The sequence below is a fragment of the Oncorhynchus mykiss genome, chromosome 4 (genome assembly GCF_013265735.2).
Source record: "Oncorhynchus mykiss isolate Arlee chromosome 4, USDA_OmykA_1.1, whole genome shotgun sequence".
Classification (NCBI taxonomy): Eukaryota; Metazoa; Chordata; class Actinopteri; order Salmoniformes; family Salmonidae; genus Oncorhynchus; species Oncorhynchus mykiss.
This window is the reverse complement of record NC_048568.1, coordinates 3362589-3382354: the sequence shown is the minus strand read 5'-3', so window position 1 is coordinate 3382354 and position 19766 is coordinate 3362589. Positions and strand designations below refer to the sequence as shown.

The window sequence follows — 19766 nt, the reverse complement described above, 5'->3', positions numbered from 1 at the left end:
ATTCAATATGTGTTATTTCATAGTTGATGTCTTCACTTTTAAAATACAATGTATAAAATAGTACAAATAAAGAAAAACCCTTGAATGAGTAGGTGCGTCCAAACTTTTGACTGGTACTGTATATGTAGGTAGGGGTAAAATGACTATACAGTGCCTTGCAAAAGTATTCACCCCTCTTGGCGTTTTTCCTATTTTCTTGCATTACTACCTGTAATTTCAATTGATTTTTATTTGGATTTCATGTAATAGACATACACAAAATAGTACAAATTGATGAAGTGAAATGAAAAAAAAATAACTTGTTTCAAAACATTCAAAAAAAATGTAAAACGTAAAAGTGGTGGGTGCATATGAATTCATCCCCTTTGCTCTGAAGCCCCTAAATAAGATCTGGTGAAACCAGTTACCTTCAGAAGTCACATAATTAATTAAATAGATTGCATACAGGTGGACTATAAGTGTCACATGGTCTGTCACATGATCTCAGTATATACAGTTGAAGTCGGAATTTTGCATACACCTAGGTTGGAGTCATTAAAACTCATTTTTCAACCACTCCACAAAATTCTCGTTAACAAACTATAGTTTTGTCAAGTCGGTTAGGACATTTTCTCTGTGCATGACACAATACATTTTTCCAACAATTGTTAGCAGACATATTATTTCACTTATAATTCACTGTATCACAATTCCAGTGGGTCAGAAGTTGACTGTGCCTTTAAACAGCTTGGAAAATTCCAGAAAATTATTGCATGGCTTTAGAAGCTTCTGAAAGGCTAAATTACATAATTTGAGTCAATTGGAGGTGTAACTGTGGATATATTTCAAGGCCTACCTTCAAACTCAGTGCCTCTTTGCTTGACATCAAGGGAAAGTCAAAAGAAATCAGCCAAAAAACTTCTGACCCACTGGGAATGTGATGAAAGAAATAAAAGCTGAAATAAATAATTCTCTACTATTATTCTGACATTTCCCTTTTTTTTTAAATGAAGTGGTTATCCTACCTGACATAAGAAAGGGGCATTTTTACTAGGATAAAATGTCAGGAATTGTGTAAAACTGAGTTTAAATGTATTTGGCTAAGGTGTATGTACATTTCCGACTTCAACTATATCCACCTGTTCTCAAAGGCCCCAGAGTCTGCAACACCACTAAGCAAGGGGCACCATGAAGACCAAGGAGCTCTCCAAACAGGTCAGGGAAAGTTGTGGAGTAGTACAGATCAGGGTTGGGATATATAAAAAAGATCACAAACTTTGAACATCCCACAGAGCACCATTCATTCCGTTATTAAAAAAATGAAAGAATATAGCACCACAACAAACCTGCCAAGAGAGGGCCACCCACCAAAACTCACGGACCAGGCAAGGAGGGCATTAATCAGAGAGGCAACAAAGAGACCAAAGATAACCCTGAAGGAGCTGCAAAGCTCCACAGCGGAGATTGGAGTATCTGTCCATAGGACCACTTTAAGCCGTAGACTCCACAGTGCTGGACTTTATGGAAGAGTGGCCAGAAAAAAAGCCATTGCTTAAAGAAAAAAATAAGCAAACCCGTTTGGTATTCGCCAAAAGTACTCTGGTCAGGTGAGACTAAAATTTAGCTTTTTGGCCATCAAGGACAACACTATGTCTGGCACAAACCCCAACACCTTTCATCACCCGAGAACACCATCCCCACAGTGAAGCGTGGTGGCAGCATCATGCTGTGGGGATGTTTTTCCATCGGCAGGGACTGGAAAACTGGTCAGAATTGAAGGAATGATGGATAGTGCTAAATACAGGGAAATGTTTGAGAGAAACCTGTTTCAGTCTTCCAAAGATTTGAGACTGGGACAGAGGTTCACCTTCCAGTAGGACAATGACCCTAAGCATACTTCTAAAGTAACACTTGAGTGGTATAAGAGGAAACATTTAAATGTCTTGGAATGGGCTAGTCAAAGCCCAGACCTCAATCCAATTGAGAATCTGTGGTATGACTTAAAGTTTGCTGTGCACCAGCGGAACCCATCCAACTTGAAGGAGCTGGAGCAGTTTTCATTGAAGAGTGGGCAAAAATCGCAGTGGCTAGATGTGCCAAGCTTATAGAGACATATCCCAAGAGACTTGCAGCTGTAATTGCTGCAAAAGGTGGCTCTACAAAGTAATATGTTGTATCTTCAAAGTGGTAGGCATGTTGTGTAAATCAAATGACTCAACCCCACAAAAAAATCTATTTTAATTCCAGGTTGTAAGGCAACAAAATAGGAAAAATGCAGAGGGGGTGAATACTTTCGCAATGCACTGTAATTAACAGAGAGTAGCAGCAGTGTAAAAAAAAGGGGGGTTCAATTAAAATAGCCATCAGATCACGCTTCACCATTTGGGGGTCCGAAGGATACATCTGGGTTTGGCGGATGCCAGGAGAACGCTACCTGCCCCAATGCATCGTGCCAACTTTACAGTTTGGTGAAGGAGGAATAATGGTCTGGGGCTGTTTTTCATGGTTCAGGCTAGGTCCCTTAGTTCCAGTGAAGGGAAATCTTAACTCTTCAGCATACAATGACATTATACACAATTATGTGCTTCCAACTCTGTGGCAACAGTTTGGGGAAGGCCCTTACCTGTTTCAGCATGACAATGCCCCCGTGCACAAAGCGAGGTCAGTACAGAAATGGTTTGTGGAGATCAGTGTGGAAGAACTTGACTGGCCTGCACAGAGCCCTGACCTCAACCCCTTCAAAAACCTTTGGAATGAATTGGAATGCCGACTGCGAGTCAGGCCTAATCGCCAAACATCAGTGCCCGACCTCACTAATACCCGTGGCTGAATGAAAGCAAGTCCCCGCATCAACGTTCCAACATCTAGTGGAAAACTTTCCCAGAAGAGTGGAGGCTGTTATAGCAGCAAAGGGGGGACCAACTCCATATTAATGCCCATGATTTTAGAATTAGATTTTCAATGAGCATGTGTCTACATACTTTTGGTCATGTAGTGTATTTATGTGCACATCCAACACACTGAAAAGGATGCAGATGTAGACATTTGATTATACCATTACAACCCAGTCCATTGGAACAATTGCATTACATAATAGCTGGTCCATATCTTCTATGCCAAATGGCCCCTTTTGAAGTCCTAGACTTCCCCTGTGATTACATTTAGTTCCTGGTTCTTTCATTTGACCAGAAAATAATTCCCCCCCAAGCAACATCAAAGTATGGATACTTCAAAGTAGAATAAGGGACTGCCACTTTGACTCCTCAGATGGGTCTTTTGATCAGCTTCTGAAAACCCCAATACAATAAGAGAAAATGCACCAGATAAGAGGATTTGACTGCCATATGATTAATGTAGTCATCCTTACAGTTATCAGATAAGCACAGCATGGACTAATCCATTAATATGAAAATGAGGAGGGATTCAAAGTCAGTGTAATGGCAGGGGAACTGTTGCAGCACCACAGCTCTGTCAATTCATTTTTGAACGGGGCCTTAAAGTTTCAGAAGCTTAATGGTGTATGAAGGCATACACATACAAGCCAGGAGGATCAGCAGTAGTCCAAGTGATTACTTTTGGAGCTCTTGTAATCAACATCCAAGACAACAAATTGCATTAATGTACTGAGACTCTGAATATTCATGCAGGGGTTATTAACCATTCATAATCTTCATCAAAACCAACCCTGTTTTTTATTATCCAAGCAATATTTGTGACATCAGAAAAAGAAGAATACAACCATAAAGAGTGATCATACTTACTGTCAAATAAGGAAAATCAATCGAACCCAAATCATGTTCTTGTTTAGGTATTACCATTAAATTAAAGGTGAGGCACCACAGGCTAAAATGACAGTTTTGAAATTCAGGAGAATTTTGGTCATTTTAATATTAGTACTTCCAAAGGGTACAATAAAAAATGTCAGCTTGATGTATCTAGCACCAGTCAAAAGATTTTTCTTTATTTTTACTATTTTCTAGATTGTAGAATATTAGTGAAGACATCAAAACTATGAAAAAAAAAAATGGAATCATGTCGTAAGCAAAAAAGTGTTAAACAAATCAAAATATATTTTATAATTTGAGATTCTCAAAGTAGCCACCCTTTGCCCTGATGACAGCTTTGCACACTCTTGGTATTCTCTCAACCAGTGTCATGAGGTAGTCAACTGGAATGCCTTTCAATTAACAAGTGTGCTTTGTTAAAAGATAATTTGTGTAATTTCTTTCCTTAATGCGTTTGAGCCAATCAGTTGTGTTGTGACAAGGTAGGAGATTATATAGAAAATAGACCTATTTGGCAAGTCAGTAGTGCTGCATCAGAAGACCTGGCCTCCACAATCATCCTGACCTCAACCCAATTGAGATGGTTTGGGATAAGTTGGACCGCAGAGTGAAAGAATAGCAACCAACAAGTGCTCAGCATATGTGGGAACTCCTTCAACACTGTTGGAAAAGCATTCCAGGTGAAGCTGGTTGAGCGAACGCCTTGATGACAGCTTTTTCACACTCTTGGCAAAGGGGGCTACTTTTGAAGAATCTAAAATCTAAAATATATTTTGATTTGTTAAACACTTTCTTTGGTTAATACATGATTACATTTGTGTTATTTCATATTGTTGATGTCTTCACGATTATTCTACAATGTAGAAATTAGTGAAAATAAAGAAAAAACATTAAATGAGCAGGTGTGTCCAAACTTGTGACTGGTACTGTATATTATTTGTATTTATTTAAACTTTATTTTGACAGGGAAGTCATCATAGGGACTAGAGTCTCTTTTACAGATGAGCCCTGCATACAGTGGGGCAAAAAGTATTTAGTCAGCCACCAATTGTGCAAGTTCTCCCACTTAAAAAGATGAGAGAGGCCTGTAATTTTCATCATAGGTACACTTCAACTATGAAAGACAAAATGAAGAAAAAATGCAGAAAATCACATTGTAAGATTTTTTATGTATTTATTTGCAAATTATGGTGGAAAATAAGTATTTGGTCAATAACAAAAGTTTATCTCAATACTTTGTTGTATACCCTTTGTTGGCAATGACAGAGGTCAAACGTTTTCTGTAAGTCTTCACAACGTTTTCACACACTGTTGCTGGTATTTTGGCCCATTCCTCCATGCAGATCTCCTCTAGAGCAGTGATGTTTTGGGGCTGTTGCTGGGCAACATGGACTTTCAACTCCCTCCAAAGATTTTCTATGGGGTTGAGATCTGGAGACTGGCTAGGCCACTCCAGGACCTTGAAATGCTTCTTACGAAGCAACTCCTTTGTTGCCAGGGCGGTGTGTTTGGGATCATTGTAATGCTGAAAGACCCAGCCACGTTTCATCTTCAATGCCCTTGCTGATGGTAGGCTTTGTTACTTTGGTCCCAGCTCTCTGCAGGTCATTCACTAGGTCCCCCCGTGTGGTTCTGGGATTTTGCTCACCGTTCTCACGGGGTGAGATCTTGCGTGGAGCCCCAGATCGAGGGAGATTATCAGTGGTCTTGTATGTCTTCCATTTCCTAATAATTGCTCTCACAGTTGATTTCTTCAAACCAAGCTGCTTACCTATTGCAGATTCAGTCTTCCCAGCCTGGTGCAGGTCTACAATTTTATTTCTGGTGTTTTGACAGCTCTTTGGTCTTGGCCATAGTGGAGTTTGGAGTGTGACTGTTTGAGGTTGTGGACAGGTGTCTTTTATACTGATAACAAGTTAAAACAGGTGCCATTAATACAGGTAACGAGTGGAGGACAGAAGAGCCTCTTAAAGAAGAAGTTACAGGTCTGTGAGAGCCAGAAATCTAGCTTGTTTGTAGGTGACAAAATACTTATTTTCCACCATAATTTGCAAATAAATTCATAAAAAATCCTACAATGTGATTTTCTGGATTTTTGTCTCATTTTGTCTGTCATAGTTGAAGTGTAACTATGATGAGAATTACAGGCCTCTCTCAACTTTTTAAGCGGGAGAACTTGCACAATTGGGGGCTGACTAAATACTTTTTTGCTTTACAATATAACCACTCTTATATGATTTGTTGAGGCCCCGACACAAATAATACAAAACTATTTTATAGCAAAGATACAACTCCTTAGTCTACATGACAAACAACAGATGTGGTGTGGAATGTGTCATGAGGTTAGGATTTGTATGAAATAAATGAATAATTCACAGCAGACAGTATCTGCTCTAAAGACTATTCTCTTTGTGTGGAAACCAGGGTCTGGCCCCCAAAACAAGGTTCCTCTCATAATTCTACATACCCGAGCAATCTCCACCCTATCTCCTGGCACACAAACACCAACTCATGCTATGGAATGCGGTCTTTTAGGTTTTATCACCAAAGGCATCGCAAATCCACTGTCAGCATTAAGCCCCAGAGGCCCAACTCAGAAGACCCCGCACAGATGAGTGTTCTAAGAACCATATTCTATTCCACAAAACAACCATTTGATGCAATAACAGTATTATAACATAATCTTGTAATTTTGCTCTCACTTACGTCAAGGGGTATGAATACTTTTTCAAGGCACTGTATATAATTTAAAAGCCCATTTCATAGAGAAATTTACAAAATGGACTCTATGTAGTAACTTACTTTAAAGAGGTCGTGATTGAGTCTAAATAGGTGTTTGGTAATTGGTAGGCTAAATTAATTGTACCTTTCCTTAACTGCTATTTCCTGAAAGTAAGACTCTTCCCAAATGCTAACAATTTTTTCTCAGCTTCAGAAGCATCTGTATTCACCACATTGTGTGTGGTTATCCTTACATATATGCTCCATACTTGTATAGAGGGAATTGTTGATATGTTGTCAAATTTTCATTCCACATAACATTTTCTTTGGAAATATGTGCAAAAAATGCAGTTTACGTACATGTCTTAAGTATTTTACAGATTGAAATATGAACGAAGTATATATCCACAATCTAGTCAATGCAAGTTCGGTCCTGGAGTGTCTCAACAGAGTGAAACCAAAATAGTTAGGCTGACATCATCAGGTTTCCAGAAAAATAGATTTGGGGTATATGCAAATATGTTCATATTTAATGAGTGTTGCCTCATTTGCATATTTTAACACAATATTTCAGAGAAGTTGTAGCTAATACAAAAACATATTATATTGCTGTCTATATTCAACTAGTAAAGTTAATTGTGATATGATTAAGGGGGGGACATTTGTCTATTAGTGTCACGTATTCTTTTTTTTCTTTATATATTTTGTTTAGGTCAGGGTGTGACGTGGGTGGTATGTGTGTTTTTGTCTCATCTAGGGTGTTTGTACTGTCTAGGGGTTTTGTACATTTATGGGGTTGTTTCCATCTAGGTGTTTATGTAGGTCTATGGTTGCCTAGATTGGATCTCAATTAGAGGCAGGTGTTTATCATTGTCTCTGATTGGGAACCATATTTAGGCAGCCATCTTCTTTGGTATTTCGTGGGTTATTGTCTATGTTATATGTTAGCACATTGTTTATATAGCGGTCACCTTAATCGTTTTGTTGTTTTTGTTTAAGTGTTCTTCATTCAATAAAGAAGAATGGATTCACACCACGCTGCGCTTTGGTCCCCTCCATACGACGATTGTGACAATTAGGGTGTGGTGCCTCGCCTTAAATTACTTTCAACAAACCATAAACAACAGTGCACAAAGCCATTCCTGTCCATTAGTGTCAGGTATGTGAGAGTGTTTCCTGTAAAGTGAACTCACCTAATGGGGTTATGTGTCTCCAGGAGATGGTGGGATCTGGTTTCCCACTGGCTGTGCAGATGAGTGACACGTTGCTGCCCTCGTTTACCGTGATGTCGGAGGAAATGTCATAGATCTTGGGGGGAACTGCAAAGCAAAAGAAACATAAAAGAAACGAGATTACCATTTTGAATCTTTGACCCACAGTGCACCCTCCTCACTTCTTTGCGATGGAACAGTCATCAAAAAAGTGTAAAAAATAACGTTGCAACTGATATACACAGGGTTGGGGGAGTAACGGTTTACGTGGAATCCGTTACGTTACCAGCAAAAATATTGAAATCAGATTACAGATACTTTTGAAAAACTAGATGACAATTTAGAGGATTACTCTTAAAATCAGAAAAGATGTTTGCGAAAAAAAAAAACGCTCTGTTTTCTCAATGACATTCAAATCAGCATTGAAAAAAGGTGCAAGGTTAAGTTGTGTTTGAAGGATCGCGGGAAAGAGCAGGAATAGGCTTTTGTAGGCTACAGTCCAAGCTATGTCATTTAATGGTGTGACTGCTGTCAGCATCCAAACATTATCCAATTGGAATAAACGCTTGGAGGTAAGGATGAAAAGCAGTGGTGTAGTCTACGGCGGTACGAATATCACTTATCATTGATATCTACATAGCAGCAGTGTGATTCAAATGAATGCACATCTCATTTAGCTATTTGCGCCTCATGGATTGTGGATGTTGTGTATGGCTTTTCACAAATCTAAATGTGTATTTGAACCCAATAATAGTTCAATTTAAGAAGTTTAAGCTGTGTATCAATCATGTTTTTGAAACCAGTGAGAAGCCAGTGGACACCAACTCATTCCAGGGTTTGAAATAACACTGTATAGCCTCAAAATGGTTAAAACAATATGTTGATATCATGGATGGTCAGTCCTTGCATCCATTCCTCTGTCTATTCATCTGAGAGTGGTTACATTTCTCCAGGCCCGTCCCTCAGCTTTTTACCAAACCAGAGGCGGGGCACCATTTTGTTATTGTTTCATCTGTGAATTTGCCCATTAAACAGCTGCATATTATCAAGATCATCACCAACAAAAAGGTAAACAATAGGCCTATAGCAAATGCAACACATGGCATTTATTTTTCACATGTATATAGCATTTTTCAGTAGTGCTCAAAGCATGCCATTCCATGAGTGCAGCATTTATTTTTACATTTGAATCAATGATCCCAATTAGTCTTCCATGACAACAAAATCATAATCAACATAGTAGGGCTGGCTAATAAGTCCTTAGTTTTGGGGTTATGCTCAGGTGAAATATTCTGATAATTCTGATAGACTTTTTGTAATGTAAAGATATAATTTAATCGTATTATTATATGTAGTAGAAAGCGATGGGTTAGAAGAAACCTACATAACCAACCCATAAAGTAAAATTTAATATCCATATATGGCCAGCTATATAAACTTCAACATTGATTTATCCTGCAAAAGATGTCATTCAATTGGTAACATACATTTGTCTTCTTCTAATGACTCTTAAGGAGAAAGTACTCTAAAATAAACTGAATGTAATCAGATGACATTACTGATTTTGGGTAATCCAAAAAGTTACTGATTACAATTTTGGACAGATAACATTGAAAGTCAATATATATAAAAACATATTTAAAAAAATAACTGTAACAGATTACATTCAGAAAGTAACCTACCCAACCCTGGATATACAGTAATACTTTGATGAACTGTATTCAGGTGTCTATTGCACTATACTGTAATGTATGTGGCAATGTGATATAATTGTAGACGAATCACAGTTATTGAGTTCACTTTGCTCACATTCATAGAATCAATTTGAAAAAGTTACTGGGCAAAGTCTGAAGTTGTCCTCTGGTGATAATAGGTCATCAACAGAAGTGACATCACCTCCCATCATCATGGCTAAGTTTATGGGCATTGGAATTATTTGAGAGCTTTTTCAAATACACTTTAATATTTAATTTAACCTGTGAGATATGTATCGCTTAGAAAGCTTTTCCACACTCCCAGTGTTTGATGTCAGTCATCTAAGGTTTCCCAAAATTGTTCTAACCCATGATCTGTCTATTCTACTTAATGTTGGTTGAAAAAAAATCCCCTTCCTCGTAAGACCCAACTCCAACCCTGAGTCAAATCAGTAGTGCCAGCTGGACATCACTAGTGACAGAACACAGGCCATCGTGATAGATGGGGTTCAGTCTGAATTTCTTAAAGGTGTACCACATGGGTCGATATTGGGACCTGTTCTCTACACTATTTATATAAACATTGGTCAATCTGTTAAAAACTATAAACGTAATCTACACTAAATGACCAAAAAAATGTGGACACCTGCTTGTCGAACATCTCATTCCAAAATCATGGGCACAAAGTCGGAAGCACAGAATCGTCTAGAATGTCATTGTATGCTGTAGTGTTAAGATTTCCCTTCAATGGAACTAAGCGGCCTAGCCTGAACCATAACTTTACAGTTGACACTATGCATTCGGGCAGGAACTTCCTTCTGGCATCCGCCAAACCCAGATCAGTCTGTCGGACGGTGAAGCATGGTGATCTTAGGCTTGTGTGTGGCTACTCGGCCATGAAAATCCATTTCATGATGTTTCTGACTAACAGTTCTTGTGCTGATGTTACTTCCGGTGGCAGTTTGGAACTGGGTAGTGAGGACAGATGATTTTTACACACTATGCGCTTCAGGACTCGACAGTCCCGTTCTGTGATCTTCTGTGGCCGTAGTTGCTCCTAGACCATTCTACTTCACAAAAACAACCCTTACAGTTGACCGGGGAAGCTCTAGCAGGGCGAACTGACTTGTTGGAAAGATGGCATCCTATGACAGTGCCACTATCAAAGTCACTGAGCTCTTCAGTAAGGCCATTCTACTGCCAATGTTTGTCTATGAATATTGAATGGCTGTGTGCTCGATTTTATACACCTGTCAGCAAAGTGTGTGGCTGAAATAGCCGAATCCACTAATTTGTATATATAGTGTATATGGGGATGATACCGTTACGTATGCCCTAACTGTTGATCTGGCTGTGTCAAAACTACAGTCAGATTTTATAGCTATTTAGCAGTCTTATGGCATGGGGGTAGGTGTCTGAGAGCCTGTTGGTCCAAGAGCTGATGCTCCGGTATCATTTGCCTTGGTCTTACTGATGTTGAGGGAGAGGTTGTTGTACTGGCATCATACTGCTAAGTCTCTGACCTCCTCCCTGTAGGCCGACTCGTCACCTACGACCATTGTATCGTCAGCAAACTTGATGATGTTGGAGTCGTGCTCAGAGTACAGGAGGGGACAAGGAGTACAGGAGGGAACTAAGCACAAACCCCTTTAAACAAGGTCGCAGGGCCAGATTACAAGGACACATACACAGAGCACGCGCTGCCCAGCTGGCAAGTGTCTTCACTGACATTTTCAACCTCTCCCTGACCCCGTCTGCAATACCTACATGTTTCAAACAGACCACCATAGTCCCTATGCTAAAGAACGCCAAGGTAACATGTATAAATGATCACTCCGATCTGTAACCATGAAATGCTTTGGCTCACATCATCCCAGACACACTGGATCCACCATAATTTGCTTACTGCCCCAACAGGACCATAGATAACGCATCTCTATTGCATTAAACACACTGCCCTTTCCCACTTGGACAAAAGCAACACCTACACTACGTAAGAATGATGTTCATTGACTACAGCTCAGCCTTCGACACCATAGTCCCTTCCAAGCTCATCACGAAGGTCAGGGCCCTGGGAGTGAGCACATCACTCTTTTCAGTCTGCTGAGTGGGAAAAGGTGTTGTTGTTCCCTCTTCACAACTTTCTTGGTGTGTTTGGACCATGATAGTTTCTTGGTGATGTGGACACCAATGAACTTGAAACTGTCTACCTGTTACGGTGCGTGAATGAGGACCCAAAAGCGAATTAACTTAAACAGAGCTTCTTTAATTACCAAACATAGGTAGGCTCAGACGGACCGGCAGATTCCGACAGGACAAGACAAGGTTACAGCAAACATGACGACAGTCTGGTTCAGGCATGAAACACAACAAACAAGAATCCGACAAAGACAGGAGCAGAAACAGAGAGAGATATAGGGACCTAATCAGAGGGAAAAAGGGAACAGGTGGGAAAAGGGGTGACGAGGTGGTTAGGAGGAGACAAGGCACAGCTGGGGGAAAGAGGGGGAGAAAAGGTAACCTAACAACGACCAGCAGAGGGAGACAGGGTGAAGGGAAAGGACAGAGACAAGACACAACATGACAGTACATGACAGTACCCCCCCACTCACCGAGCGCCTCCTGGCGCACTCGAGGAGGAAACCTGGCGGCAACGGAGGAAATCCTCGATCAGCGCACGGTCCAGCACGTCCCGAGAGGGAACCCAACTCCTCTCCTCAGGACCGTACCCCTCCCAATCTACGAGGTACTGGTGACCACGGCCCCGAGGACGCATGTCCAAAATTCTACGGACCCTGTAGATAGGTGCGCCCTCGACAAGGATGGGGGGGGGGGGGGAGACGAGCGGGGGCGCGAAGGACGGGCTTGATGCAGGAGACATGGAAGACCGGGTGGACGCGACGAAGGTATCGCGGAAGAAGAAGTCGAACTGCGACAGGATTAATGACCCGAGAAATACGGAACGGACCAATGAACCGCGGGGTCAACTTGCGAGAAGCCGTCTTAAGGGGAAGGTTCTGAGTGGAGAGCCAAACTCTCTGACCGCGACATTATCTAGGACTCTTAGTTCTACGCTTATTAGCAGCCCTCACAGTCTGCGTCCTATAACGGCAAAGTGCAGACCTGACCCTCTTCCAGGTGCGCTCGCAACGTTGGACAAAAGCCTGAGCGGAGGGGACGCTGGACTCGGCGAACTGAGATGAGAACAGCGGAGGCTGGTACCCGAGGCTACTCTGAAAAGGAGATAGCCCGGTCGCAGACGAAGGAAGCGAGTTGTGGGCGTATTCTGCCCAGGGGAGCTGTTCTGACCAAGACGCAGGGTTGCGAAAAGAAAGACTGCGTAAGATGCGACCAATAGTCTGATTGGCCCGTTCTGCTTGACCGTTAGACTGGGGGTGAAAGCCGGAAGAGAGACTGACGGAAGCCCCAATCAAACGGCAAAACTCCCTCCAAAATTGAGACGTGAATTGCGGACCTCTGTCCGAAACGACGTCTGACGGAAGGCCATGAATTCTGAAAACATTCTCAATGATGATTTGTGCCGTCTCTTTAGCAGAAGGAAGCTTAGCAAGGGGAATGAAATGAGCCGCCTTAGAGAACCTATCGACAACCGTAAGAATAACAGTCTTCCCCGCTGACGAAGGCAGTCCGGTGACAAAATCTAAGGCGATGTGAGACCACGGTCGAGAGGGAATAGGAAGCGGCCTGAGACGGCCGGCAGGAGGAGAGTTACCGGACTTAGTCTGCGCGCAGACCGAACAAGCAGCCACGAAACGACGCGTGTCATGCTCCCGGGTGGGCCACCAAAAACGCTGGCGAATGGAAGCAAGCGTACCCCGAACGCCAGGGTGGCCGGCTAACTTGGCAGAGTGAGCCCACTGAAGAACGGCCAGACGAGTAGGAACGGGAACGAAAAGAAGGTTCCTAGGACAAGCGCGCGGCGACGGAGTGTGAGTGAGCGCTTGCTTTACCTGCCTCTCAATTCCCCAGACAGTCAACCCGACAACACGCCCCTCAGGGAGAATCCCCTCGGGGTCAGTGGAGGCTACTGAAGAACTGAAGAGACGAGACAAAGCATCAGGCTTGGTGTTCTTAGAGCCCGGACGATAAGAAATCACGAACTCGAAACGAGCGAAAAACAGCGCCCAACGCGCCTGACGCGCATTACGTCGTTTGGCAGAACGGATGTACTCAAGGTTCCTATGGTCAGTCCAAACGACAAAAGGAACGGTCGCCCCCTCCAACCACTGTCGCCATTCGCCTAGGGCTAACCGGATGGCGAGCAGTTCGCGGTTACCCACATCATAGTTACGTTCCGACGGCGACAGGCGATGAGAAAAATACGCGCATGGGTGGACCTTGTCGTCAGAGAGGGAGCGCTGAGAAAGAATGGCTCCCACGCCCACCTCTGACGCGTCAACCTCGACAACGAACTGTCTAGAGACGTCAGGTGTAACAAGGATAGGAGCGGATGTAAAACGATTCTTGAGGAGATCAAAAGCTCCCTGGGCGGAAACGGACCACTTAAAGCACGTCTTGACAGAAGTAAGGGCTGTGAGAGGAGCTGCCACCTGACCGAAATTACGGATGAAACGACGATAGAAGTTTGCGAAGCCGAGAAAGCGCTGCAGCTCGACGCGTGACTTAGGGACGGGCCAATCAATGACAGCTTGGACCTTAGCGGGATCCATCTTAATGCCTTCAGCGGAAATAACAGAACCGAGAAATGTGACGGAGGAGGCATGAAAAGTGCACTTCTCAGCCTTCACAAAAAGACAATTCTCTAAAAGGCGCTGGAGGACACGTCGAACGTGCTGAACATGAATCTGGAGTGACGGTGAAAAAATCAGGATATCGTCAAGGTAAACGAAAACAAAGATGTTCAGCATGTCTCTCAGGACATCATTGACTAATGCCTGAAAGACAGCTGGAGCGTTAGCGAGGCCGAAAGGAAGAACCCGGTATTCAAAGTGCCCTAACGGAGTGTTAAACGCCGTCTTCCACTCGTCCCCCTCCCTGATGCGCACGAGATGGTAAGCGTTACGAAGGTCCAACTTAGTGAAAAACCTGGCTCCCTGCAGGATCTCGAAGGCTGAAGACATAAGAGGAAGCGGATAACGATTCTTCACTGTTATGTCATTCAGCCCTCGATAATCTATGCAGGGGCGCAGAGACCCGTCCTTCTTCTTGACAAAAAAAAAACCCCGCTCCGGCGGGAGAGGAGGAGGGGACTATGGTACCGGCGTCAAGAGCTACAGACAAATAATCTTCGAGAGCCTTACGTTCGGGAGCCGACAGAGAGTATAGTCTACCCCGGGGGGGGGGGGGGGGTTCCCGGAAGGAGATCAATACTACAATCATACGACCGGTGTGGAGGAAGAGAGGTGGCCCTGGACCGACTGAACACCGTGCGCAGATCGTGATATTCCTCCGGCACCCCTGTCAAATCACCAGGCTCCTCCTGTGAAGAAGAGACAGAGGAAACAGGAGGGATAGCAGACATTAAACATTTCACATGACAAGAGACGTTCCAGGAGAGGATAGAATTACTAGACCAATTAATGGAAGGATTATGACAAACTAGCCAGGGATGGCCCAAAACAACAGGTGTAAAAGGTGAACGAAAAATTAAAAAAGAAATGGTTTCACTATGATTACCAGAAACAGTGAGGGTTAAAGGTAGCGTCTCACGCTGAATCCTGGGGAGAGGACTACCATCCAGGGCGAACAAGGCCGTGGGCTCCTTTAACTGTCTGAGAGGAATGTCATGTTCCCGAGCCCAGGTCTCGTCCATAAAACAGCCCTCCGCCCCAGAGTCTATTAAGGCACTGCAGGAAGCTGACGAACCGGTCCAGCGTAGATGGACCGACAAGGTAGTGCAGGATCTTGAAGGAGAGACAGGAGTAGTAGCGCTCACCAGTAGCCCTCCGCTTACTGACGAGCTCTGGCCTTTTACTGGACATGAAGTGACAAAATGACCAGCGGAACCGCAATAGAGACAGAGGCGGTTGGTGATTCTCCGTTCCCTCTCCTTAGTCGAGATGCGGATACCTCCCAGCTGCATGGGCTCAGCACCCGAGCCGGCAGAGGAAGATGGTAGTGATGCGGAGAGGGGGGCAACGGAGAACGCGAGCTCCTTTCCACGAGCTCGGTGACGAAGATCAACCCGTCGCTCAATGCGAATAGCGAGTTCAATCAAGGAATCCACGCTGGAAGGAACCTCCCGGGAGAGAATCTCATCCTTTACCTCTGCGCGGAGACCCTCCAGAAAACGAGCGAGCAAAGCCGGCTCGTTCCAGCCACTGGAGGCAGCAAGAGTGCGAAACTCAATAGAGTAGTCTGTTATGGATCGATTACCTTGACATAGGGAAGACAGGGCCCTGGAAGCCTCCTCCCCAAAAACAGATCGATCAAAAACCCGTATCATCTCCTCCTTAAAGTCCTGATACTGGTTAGTACACTCAGCCCTTGCCTCCCAGATTGCCGTGCCCCACTCACGAGCCCGTCCAATAAGGAGAGATATGACGTAGGCGACACGAGCAGTGCTCCTGGAGTAAGTGTTGGGCTGGAGAGAAAACACAATATCACACTGGGTGAGGAACGAGCGGCATTCAGTGGGCTCCCCAGAGTAACACGGCGGGTTATTGATTCTGGGCTCCGGAGATTCGAAAGCCCTGGAAGTGGCCGGTGGATCGAGGCGGAGATGGTGAACCTGTTCTGTGAGGTTGGAGACTTGGGTGGCCAGGGTCTCAACGGCATGTCGAGCAGCAGACACTTCCTGCTCGTGTCTGCCTAGCATCGCTCCCTGGATCCCGACGGCTGAGTGGAGAGGATCCGAAGTCGCTGGGTCCATTCTTGGTCGGATTCTTCTGTTACGGTGCGTGAATGAGGACCCAAAAGCGAATTAACTTAAACAGAGCTTCTTTAATTACCAAACATAGGTAGGCTCAGACGGACCGGCAGATTCCGACAGGACAAGACAAGGTTACAGCAAACATGACGACAGTCTGGTTCAGGCATGAAACACAACAAACAAGAATCCGACAAAGACAGGAGCAGAAACAGAGAGAGATATAGGGACCTAATCAGAGGGAAAAAGGGAACAGGTGGGAAAAGGGGTGACGAGGTGGTTAGGAGGAGACAAGGCACAGCTGGGGGAAAGAGGGGGAGAAAAGGTAACCTAACAACGACCAGCAGAGGGAGACAGGGTGAAGGGAAAGGACAGAGACAAGACACAACATGACAGTACATGACACTACCAGCTCCACTTCAGTCTCGTCAATGTTAATGGAGGCCTGTTCGGCCTTCCTTTTCCTACAGTCCATGATCAGCTCCTTTGTCTTGCTCACAATGAGAGAGAGGTTGTTTTCCTGGCACCACACTGCCAGGTCTCTGACCTCCTCCCTATAGGCTGTCTCATCGTTGTCGGTGATCAGGCCTACCACTGTTGTGTTGTCAGCAAACGTAATGATAGTATTGGAGTCGTGCTTAGCCTCACAGTTGTGGATGAACAAGGAGTACATGAGAGGACTAAGCACGCACCCGAGAGGCCCCAGTGTTGAGGATCAGCATGGAAGATGTAATGTTGCCTACCCTTACCACCTGGGGGCGGCCCGTCAGGAAGTCCAGGATCCAGTTGGAGAGGGACGTGTTTAGTCCCAGGGTCCTTAGCTAAGTGATGAGCTTGTGGGCACTATGATGTTGAAAGCTGAGCTGTTGTCAATTAACAGCATTCTCACATAGGTGTTCCTTTTGTCCAGGTGGGAAAGGGTAGTGTGGAGTGCGATTGAGATTGTGGCATCTGTGGATCTGTTGGGGCGGTATGTGAATTGGAGTGGGTTTAGTGTTTCTGGCATGATGGTGTTGATGTGAGCCATGGCCAGCCTTTCAACGCACTTCATGGCTACCATGAGTGCTACGGTAATGATTTAGGCAGGTTACCTTTTCTATCTTGGGCACAAAGACTATGGTGGTATGTTTGAAATATGTAGGCATTATAGACTTGGCCAGGGAGAGGTAGAACATGTCAGTGAAGACACTTGCCAGTTGGTTCGCACATGCTTTGAGTACACGTTCTGGTAATTTTGACCTGTTTGAAGGTCTTGCTCACATCGGCTACGGAGAGCGTGATTACACAGTCCTCTGGAAAGGCTGTTGCTCTCATGCATGCTTCAGTTTTTCTTGCCTCAAAGTGAGTATTAGAGTCATTTAGCTTGTCTGGTAGACTCACGTCACTGGACAGCTCGCTGCCGGGATTCCCTTTGTAGTCCATAATAGTTTTCAAGCCCTGCCACATTCAAAGAGTGCCAAACCCGGCATAGTAGGATTCAATGTGTGTGTCTCCTGACCCCTCCTGTCTCAGCCTCCAGTATTTATGCTGCAGTAGTTTATGTGTCGGGGGGCTAGGGTCAGTTTGTTATATCTGGAGTACTTCTCCTGTCCTATTCGGTGTCCTGTGTGAATCTAAGTGTGCGTTCTCTAATTCTCTCCTTCAATCTTTCTTTCTCTCTCTCGGAGGACCTGAGCCCTAGGACCATGCCCCAGGACTGCCTGACATGATGACTCCTTGCTGTCCCCAGTCCACCTGGCCGTGCTGCTGCTCCAGTTTCAACTGTTCTGCCTTATTATTATTCGACCATTTTGGTCATTTATGAACATTTGAACATCTTGGCCATGTTCTGTTATAATCTCCACTCGGCACAGCCAGAAGAGGACTGGCCACCCCACATAGCCTGGTTCCTCTCTAGGTTTCTTCCTAGGTTTAGGCCTTTCTAGGGAGTTTTTCCTAGCCACCGCGCTTCTACACCTGCATTCCTTGCTGTTTGGGGTTTTAGGCTGGGTTTCTGTACAGCACTTTGAGATATCAGCTGATGTACGAAGGGCTATATAAATACATTTGATTTGATTTGAATCTTAGTCCTGTATGGCCATAATGACCATTGTTATGTTTGGAGGAAAAAGGGGCAGGATTGCAAGCCAAAGAACACCATGCTAACCGTGAAGCACGGGGGGTGGCAGCATCATGTTGTGGGGGTGCTTTGCTGCAGGAGGGACTAGTGCACTTCACAAAATAGATGGCATCATGAGGGAGAAAAATTATGTGGATATATTGAAGCAACATTTCAAGATATCACTCAGGAAGTTAAAGCTTGGTCGCAAATGGGCCTTCCAAATGACAATGACCCCAAGCATACTTCCAAAGTTGTGGCAAAATGGCTTAAGGACTACAAAGTCAAGCTATTGGAGTGGCCATCACAAAGCCCTGACCTGCATGCAATAAAACATTTGTGGGCAGAACTGAAAAAGCCTGGTTCAGTTACACCAGCTCTGTCAGGAGGAATGGGCCAAAATTCACCCAACTTAATGTGGGAAGCTTGTGGAAGGCTACCCTAAACATTTGACCTCAAGTTAAACAATTTCATGACAATGCTACCAAATAGAAATTGAGCATATGTACATTTCTGACCCACTGGGAATGTGATGAAAGAAATAAAAACTGAAATAAGTCATTGTCTCTATTATTATTCTGACATTTCACATTCTTGAACTAAAGTGGTGATCCTAACTGACCTAAGACAGGGAATTTTTACGAGAAAAACTGAGTTTAAATGTACCCCTGTGTTTAAATCCCCCGTGATACTACAAAAAACAATGGTACATCTAGAGTAACCGTTTAAAAATACAATTCAGGATACTGTTGGAATCAGCTAAACTTTGATCATTGAGGTAGTAAATGAATGATAGGAAATGAAAGAGACTGGGTGTTTTGTTAGAAGTGAATGGTTTTCTGAAGAAGACAGAATGCTTTGGAATGTGTTTGATGGAGGAGAGAAGAGTGATGTGTTGATATAGGGAAGACAGATGGACATCTGTGGATTAGGTGAGGGGTGAGGTCAGTTCCCCTTAAGGGAGTAATCAGGGTTGGTATCTGGTTATTTCCTGTGGAACCATAAACTGTAAGGAGGAGTGTCTTAAGTAGGATACATATCAATTGTGATGTCTGATTTCAGCTGTACAGATCCTTTGGGAAAGATTAAACTTAGTTAAAGCTTATCTAGTGTTATTTACTCTGAGAAATAAGAACCTAACAATACTGATTAAGTGCCACATAAAAAACAATTACTAATATCATATATAGCTCTGATACGTATTTTTTTTAACCTTTATTAAAAGAAAATGTTATTCGAGCCCTGAATGCTGATTGTCTGAAAGCCGTGGTATATCAGGGTACCACGGGTATGATACTTTTTACTGTTACAATTACATTGGTAACCAGGTTATAATAAAAATAAATCACCTTGGGGTCTGTGGTATATGGCCAGTATACCACGGCAAAGGGCTGTATCCAGTCACTCCGTGTTGCGTCGTTGGAACTC

At 43.7% G+C, this 19766-nt stretch overlaps 1 protein-coding gene across 2 annotated transcripts in view; it reads right to left on the bottom strand.

Annotated features, from left to right (window-relative positions):
* negr1 (neuronal growth regulator 1) overlaps positions 1 to 19766 on the bottom strand; it is a 400053-nt gene that overhangs the window by 193024 nt on the left and 187263 nt on the right. For both annotated transcript variants that reach the window (XM_021599922.2, XM_021599923.2), the window contains exon 3: positions 7679 to 7804. In XM_021599922.2, the coding sequence (XP_021455597.2) occupies positions 7679 to 7804 (126 nt within the window). The remainder of the gene's footprint in view (positions 1 to 7678; positions 7805 to 19766) is intronic.